The sequence below is a fragment of the Phyllostomus hastatus genome, unplaced genomic scaffold (genome assembly GCF_019186645.2).
Source record: "Phyllostomus hastatus isolate PE091 unplaced genomic scaffold, TTU_PhHast_1.1 phas_scaffold_501, whole genome shotgun sequence".
Classification (NCBI taxonomy): Eukaryota; Metazoa; Chordata; class Mammalia; order Chiroptera; family Phyllostomidae; genus Phyllostomus; species Phyllostomus hastatus.
Window position 1 is genome coordinate 63,575,755 of NW_025334033.1, and position 7,162 is coordinate 63,582,916.

General features: G+C 52.9%; 1 protein-coding gene across 3 annotated transcripts in view; it reads right to left on the reverse strand.

Moving 5' to 3' along the window:
* Positions 1-7,162, reverse strand: part of FBLN5 (fibulin 5) — a 76,108-nt gene extending 68,946 nt beyond the window's left edge. The window contains exons 1-4 of one of the 3 annotated variants that reach the window (XM_045823759.1): positions 7,021-7,162; positions 6,233-6,486; positions 2,470-2,524; positions 1,263-1,314 (exon numbers count right to left, since the gene is read on the reverse strand). In XM_045823759.1, the coding sequence (XP_045679715.1) occupies positions 1,263-1,314; positions 2,470-2,524; positions 6,233-6,249 (124 nt within the window). In that variant the 5' untranslated portion in view covers positions 6,250-6,486; positions 7,021-7,162. Of the gene's footprint in view, positions 1-1,262; positions 1,315-2,469; positions 2,525-5,720; positions 6,031-6,232; positions 6,695-7,020 lie in introns of those variants that run through there. The other 2 variants (XM_045823758.1, XM_045823757.1) reach the window with 2 other exon arrangements.

A 7,162-nucleotide genomic window follows, 5' to 3' on the forward strand; every position in this document is an offset into this window, starting at 1 on the left:
ACACAGAACGACCATATGGTCCAGCAAGTCCACTTCTGGGTAGGCATCCAAGGGAAATGAAAATGGGGTGTCAAGAGGCACCTGCACCCCCATGTTCATTGCAGCATTATTCATGGTAGCCAAGGTATGGAAACAACCTGCGTGCCCATCTACGATGAATGGGTGGATAAAGAAGATCTCTCTCTCTCTCTCTCGCTCTCTCTCTCTGTCTCTCTCTTTCTCTCTCTCTCTCTCACACACACACTATGGGATATCACTCCAGGCACAAAAGAAAGAAGTCCTGCCGTTTGCAACGACGCAGGTGGGTCTGGGAGGTGCCGTGCTAAGGGAGGTGGGTCCGACAGGGACAGACAAACGCTGCATGATCTCACTCACATGTGGAATCTAAGAAAGCCGAACTTCTGAAAACAGTGAGCAGAACGGTGGGCGCTGGGGGCCGGAGGGGACTGGGAGAGGCTGGAAGAAGGGTACGGAGTTCCAGCTATGAGATGAACAAGCTCTGGGCGTCTAATGCCCAGCACCGGGATGACAGTTAACAGGGCTGTATCACATACTTAGAAATCACTAAGAGAGCAGATCTTAAATGTTCTCATCACAAAAAAAAAGGAGAATTATATCATGTGATGGAGGTGCTAGCAAAAGCTATGGTGGTGATCATATTACAATACATAAATACATCAAATGAGCATGTCGGACACTTTAAACCTACAGAATGTCATATGTCAATTACATCTCAATTTAAAGAAAGAAAGAAACTCAATGGTGCCAACAATTGCATGAGCAAGGACCTGGATTCTCCCCTAGGGCGTCCAGAGCAGCACGAAGCCCTGCTGGCCCCTCGGATCAGCCCGGTCAGACCTCTGTCGAACTTTTGACCTCCGACCAGTGAGATAATAATACATTTGTGTTATTTAAGCCACTACATCGGTGGCCATTCAGTGTGGCAGCCTACGGACACTAATGCTGATGGAGAGCTCCTTGGGGACAGGGACCAATTCTTACCCATCTTTGCCCCCTCCCAGGGCTCACCCCGGTGAAGGGGACAGGTGGCGGGAACAGAGAAGGTGATGGATGAATGGGCACCATCGCCTCCGACCACCCGGGCACTGCTCTCTCCCCTGGGCCAGGCTCATGAGGACCCGACGGTGATAGTATTGGGCAACAGCGAAGGAAGACACAGCCCTACCCTGGGGCTGCCGCCACCTGTCCCCCCCCCCCACCCATGAGCCCGTCCCCACGAAGGGTCTTCCATGGCCTCTTACCTAAACACCGTCCTGACTGGCGGTCCAGGTCAAAACCGTTAGTGCATTGCTGCTGCAGGAAGGGGAGAGAAGGAGGCGGCAGGGTCATTTTACCGGCGTTTTTTTGTTTAACTCTAAAAGCATTAGAACGGCATCACAGAAAGCTCAGGCAACAAAGAAAATAAAACATCCATAACACCAGCACCTGTGTGACACCCCCCACTTGTCCTTTTGTGCACAATCATTCCACACTTAGCCTTACTTTTTCAGGCCCTGCACCGTTGCTTCAAAACCCCTGTTTCAAGCACATGGTTTGGGGTTGTTTCATGCTCTAGTCATGAAGCGCAACGATCGCATCTGATGCGTCTGATGAGGCACTTCCGGTGCCCTCCCCGCAGTCGCTCTCTTTGGGTGCTATCCAACCTCCCCTTCCCAGCCCCCAGCAGGAGTTCTTTGTACCCTATGAACTCCTCTACGTGATCCTGACGTCTGCACAGAAAATACAAGCTATTCCGTGAGGCAGTCTGTTTTCTAAGAAAAGTGGATTTGGGGAAATTCCTCCCTTTCCAACTCAGCGAGGCAATTCCACAAGGACACAGCCCAAAATAGATCTCCGGTGGTCCCCAAGGGTTGTAGGCTTCACGTACAACATGAGTTGCAAGTTTCTGCATTTAGAAAACCAGTCGCGGGGCCTCTCAGGAAGGCCCCTGGAGCCTGCCCTGTCGCAGGAGGAAGGCAACAGGAGTTCCGCTTCCCTGAGTGGAGGGATTTAGCCTGCATTCCCGGGAGTGGGTTCAGGTGTCTTGGAGCAAAAGAGACAGAGTGGATGAGCCAGGAGGCTGTACTGTAAAGCTCAGGAAACCAGCAGAGCTGGGTGCCGGCCCTGGCTCAGCAGCTAATGCCAAGTGCAGACACGCAGGGGCACTGCTGCCCAGAAACAGTGGACCACGTTCGACTTAACGTTTAAGATAAGTCAAGGCACGCCGCTCCCAGGGACACAAAGGAAGGGGGTGCTCCGATGATAAGAATCTCAGTTTGGGGGTCAGGGCCCCGAGGTCCCAGCCCTGCCCATTCTGAACTACATCGCCTGGGTCGAGTCTCCGCTGTGACCTCTGTATAAAGAGGAGCTCGATTTGGGTGAACTGTAAAGCCTCGGATTCCAAAGGGCACGGCCGGACGTCCTGATCTGCAACACGCTTCCAGGTCATCGCCAAAACAAGAAGCTTACCTGTGCACTCCCAGGACTTGGAAGACAGAACGCCAGAATGGTGACGGTGAGTATCCTGTGGAGAGCAAAGGTCGACATAAATGCCCGAGCTCCTTCCCGGATGCAGATCTGAGGGTGAACGTGGGTCTCATGCCGCTGTGCATTTGCGGTGGTGATGTCGCCATGTGCTTATGTCGGGGGAGGGGGAGACTCTGGAGCGACCAAGGGGGACCCTGGATACCCCAACCGTCCCACCCCGAACGGGCCTCTTCTGCTGGTTTTCTACGTTGGGGTAATGCATCAGATGGCATTTTTTTCGACAAAGGCTTTTGCTACTTGGAAGAACAAACCTAAAACCCACTGCTGTGGTATTAACAATGTATCGGCCAATTGCTCCGATCTCACTGCTTACAGAGAGATGGGCCTGAGTTTCAAACACCTTTATTAAGAAATGGTGACGGATGGAAGGAGCCAGCCATGCCCTCCAATGATGAAAGGAAAGGAAAGGCGGATCCCACGGAAGGAAGGTGTCACAAGAAAGTCACCCAGTGCCACAGCAGGCTTCGCGCTGGCCCTGTGGGAGAAGAGGAGGAGGGCACCTGGGCAAAAGGAGAAGCGGCACAGCGGGAAAACTTAGGGGGGACTCACAAAATTGGGAGTCAGGCCAGCTCTGACATTTACAAGCCACCGAACCTCTCTGAGCCCGAGATTCCTGCCCTTCGACAACACAAGCATTTTCCTCTCAAAAATTGTAGTTGCCAATATGCTTTAAAAATACAACATTGGCCTGGCTGGCGTAGCTCAGTGAATTGAGCTCGGGCTGCAAACCAAAGCATCGCAGGTTCGATTCCCAGTCAGGGCACATGCCTGGGTTGCAGGCCACAGCCCCCAGCAACTGCACATTGATGTTTCTCTCTCTCTCTCTTTCTCCCTCCCTTCCCTCTCTAAAAATAAATAAATAAAATCTTTAAAAAAATACAACAGTGGGCTCTGGCTGGCGTGGCTCAATGGATCAACTGCCAGCCTGGGAACTGAGAGGTCACTGGTTCAGTTCCCAGTCAGGACACATGCCTGGCTTGTGGGCCAGGTCCCCAGTAGGGGGCGCACAAGAGGCAACCACATATTGATGTTTCTCTTCCTCTCTTTCTCCCTCCCTTCCTGTCTCTCTAAACATAAATAAATAAAATCTTTAAAAAAAAACACAACAGAGTTACCATATGATCCAGCAATTCCAATTCTGGGTATATACTGAAAAGAATTAAAAACAGGGTCTCAAAGAGATATGTGTGTACCCACCCTTGTTCATAGCAGCATTATTCACAATAGCCGAAAGGTGGGAGCAACCTTTCACTCATTGATCAATGAACAGATAAACAAAATGTGGTATCCACCCGCAATGAAATATTACTCAACCTTAAAAAGGAAGGAAATTCTGACACAGGCTACGAATTGGATGGACCTTGAAGACATCATGCTAAGTGAAGTAAGCTAGTCACTAAAAGACAAACACTGTAGGGTTCCACTTGCAGGAGGTGCCTGTAGCAACCCAAATCACAGAGACGGGGAGTGCAGTGGTGATTGCCAGGGGCCGGGAGAAGGAGGGCCTGGGAAGTTGTTTAAAGGGAACAGAGTTTCAGTTCCGCCAGGTGAAAATCCTGGAGGCCGGTTGCACAACAAGACGAATGTTAACACTGTTGAATTGAACACTTCGAATGGCTACGATGGTGAAGAAACAAAGTCTATGCCAATGTAGAGCTTTATTCGGTGCTATCATTACCCAGTTCAACGGGGATTTATCTGAGCAACTACAACTAGCAGGTCTGGACCTCAGGCAGAAGGGCTACAAAACTAGGACCCCATCCCTGCCCTGGAGAGCTGGTTGGGGAGATACAGGAATCAATAATATCTACACACTTTGGTTAGGACACTGACAGAAATACCCACTGAGTGCCATGACAACCAGGCTGGAAGTTAGGGAAAGGAAGGTCAAGGAAGGCTTCCTGGAGGAGGTGACCTTGGAGGCCTCTCCAGCAGAGCAGTGAAACCTGGGACCCGCTTAGATTCGGCGACATGTTCCTATCAAACAAATCTCCACTGTGTAATCCCTCCCTTCATAACGAGAGTGTTCAACAGACTACAAAGCTCACCCAGTGCAGGGAACAAGGCTCATCTGAGTCAACAGCTTTGGGTACTTGGAACCCAAGGACCCAAATTAAGGACCCTGGGATTCAGGTGGCATCCAGAGGGCACAGAAGCCTGATGTGGCGCTGAAGTTGCCAGCCCCATTCCTTCCTCTAGTCTCCAGTCCAAGGACTGAAGACCCTGAGCACCCACAAGTTTTTATTGCACCCGAGCGCCTGCACGAGCCAAAGTTCTAGGGCGCTGCAGACAGCGCTGACCTTACAAAGCGCAGAGCCAAGTCCCGGGGCTTTTTGATATTTGCGACAGCCAGATTTATATCTGGAAGGAATGAAAGAACAATAACAAGTTGATTTTCCAGGCTGTATATTATGAATTTCAATGTTTTCCTGTCTCTTCGCAAGAGGCTTTCTTTCGGTTAGCTACAAAACCCTGTCTCGTTTATGTTGGAGACAGGACAGGTAGCCTGAACGCCGTGGACTTCAAGGGCTCGTGGAAAAGGCACGCTCACCCCACGGCTTCCCCTGCTCCCGGCTCTCCCATCCCCTTTGGCGGGAGAGAGGTCCTGAGGCAGGTCCCCTCTGTGAGGGCCAGTCTCCAGTCCAGTCCCCCCCACAAAAAGCCGCAGCTGGGTCCTGGGGGCCAGGTCAGCTATGGGCTGACTGAGAAGGCTTTCTAAAACAATGAAGGGATGCCCAAGCATGCTGCTCTCACTTGCCATGAACAGTTGCACCTTGTCATGAAAAACCCTAGCAAACTACAAAAATAAACTAACTGTAGGGGTCCTGGGGAAGCCTCTGGTGGTCCTAACTGGTCCTGGGGACTTTGGGAAACAGGTGGGTCCACCCACCTTGGGCATCACCCTCACTACGGCGGGGAAAGCCAGAGAGAGCAGCAGACTCTCAGGGCTGCGTGTCCCCACTCCAGGATGACACTGTCACCAACTTCGTTTTCAGCACAGGCACGCACGCACGCACGCCCACGACCTGTCCATAAAGCAGCTCCGTTTTCCAGACTTTGCTCAGGAAAGACTGGGCAGCTATAACCTAGATAGGGCTCTTCACAGTTGGGGCAACTGACTCCTCACCTGGAATTACAATTTTCTTAAAAGAACAGCAGAAACGTTCGCTTACATGTAGCTCGGTCTGCAGCCCCCACTTTTCACGGGCTTGAGGCTTCTGGGTCGCATGCCCTTCCTGGACCCCGCATGAGGGGCGAAGCCAGCCCGGGATGTGCGGCCCCTCCTTCGCTTGTCCGGCAGCCAATGCAGCAAAATAATTGCTCGGGAACCAGTGCTGGCTCTCCCGGATTGAAAAAAAGACATAAATTGTTGGAAAAAAAACGGCACACGGATTTGCTGCCCTTCCCGAAAAGAAAGAGGAACCGAGCCCTGAGGTTTTCGCAGACCTCTGCCGGATGCTGACTCTGAGACGGTCTTCTAAAACACCCACTCCCAAAAGAGGGCTTCACGATGAACACTACAGAGGAGCAGCTTTTTATAATTAACAATATCATTGCATCACTCGCGCGTGCCTTTTCCAACATCCTGACACCGCCTGCATCGGTCCATAGCCATTTTCCACCCATCAGGGTTGCGGGAAGGTTTCCAGACCCTGGAGGAAGAAGTTCGGAGGGGAGAGCCTACCTTTGAAATCCTGGCATGTCCAAGATGCAGGAGCCGGAGAAGCAAAGCGCGGGGAAGAGAAAGCTCGCGGTGCGGTACCCTCGGAGCGGTTCCTGAACTTCGGCCTCTTCTGGGCCCGTGGGGCTCTCGCTGATATCGTATTCCGGGGGGGGGGGGCGGGGGGACAGCGAGCCGGGCAGAGGACGAGGGGAGAGCCTGGGTCCTCCGAGCCACTGGACAGCCCACAGCGAGAGCACCTGGTTTTGCTTAGCCCTCTTCAGTAATTCAGCATTAAACCAATTGGAGGAGGAATGTTAAAAATGAACACTTCATTTTCTAAGTATGTTAAACAATGCAAATGGGGCCTCAGTCTGGACACAGCTGGTTCAGATTACAGCGCTCACAACAATCTTGGGGCGTCTGCCAGGACCCAGTGCTCAGCGCTGGGAGGAGAGCGCCTTCCCCGGGGCCGAGCAGCCGCACTCGGGCTCCCAGCATCTCCGCTGGAGGCGATTGGCGGGCAAGTGCCGGGGAGTGGGGGGCGGAGGGGGGGGGGCGGGGAGGGCCTCTTGACCCTTTACTTCCCACCCAGGGAGGACATCCCCGCGGGGCTGGGCGGTCGTGCCCGCGGCGCGGGAGGGGATCCAGCACCCCAGCACCCCTTGGCTTTGGGACACCCATGCAAAGTTAGCCGCCTCTCCAATAACTTGAGCTCCTGACAAACGCTGCAACAGGGACTCGAGTCTTATGATTTATTGGGAAACCAGAACCAATGAAGCAGAGGCTTGGAGTAAGCGACAGGAACTCACGGTTTTCCAGAAGGGGTGGAGGACGGAATCTGGCTCGCGCTAACTGAAGACATCAGCGTGTGCAGTGCAAACCTTCCTCCCCAGGACGCGCCGCGCCGCGCCCGCGGTCAGCCCCGTGAGCCTCGGGGCCCGTTCTCGCTTT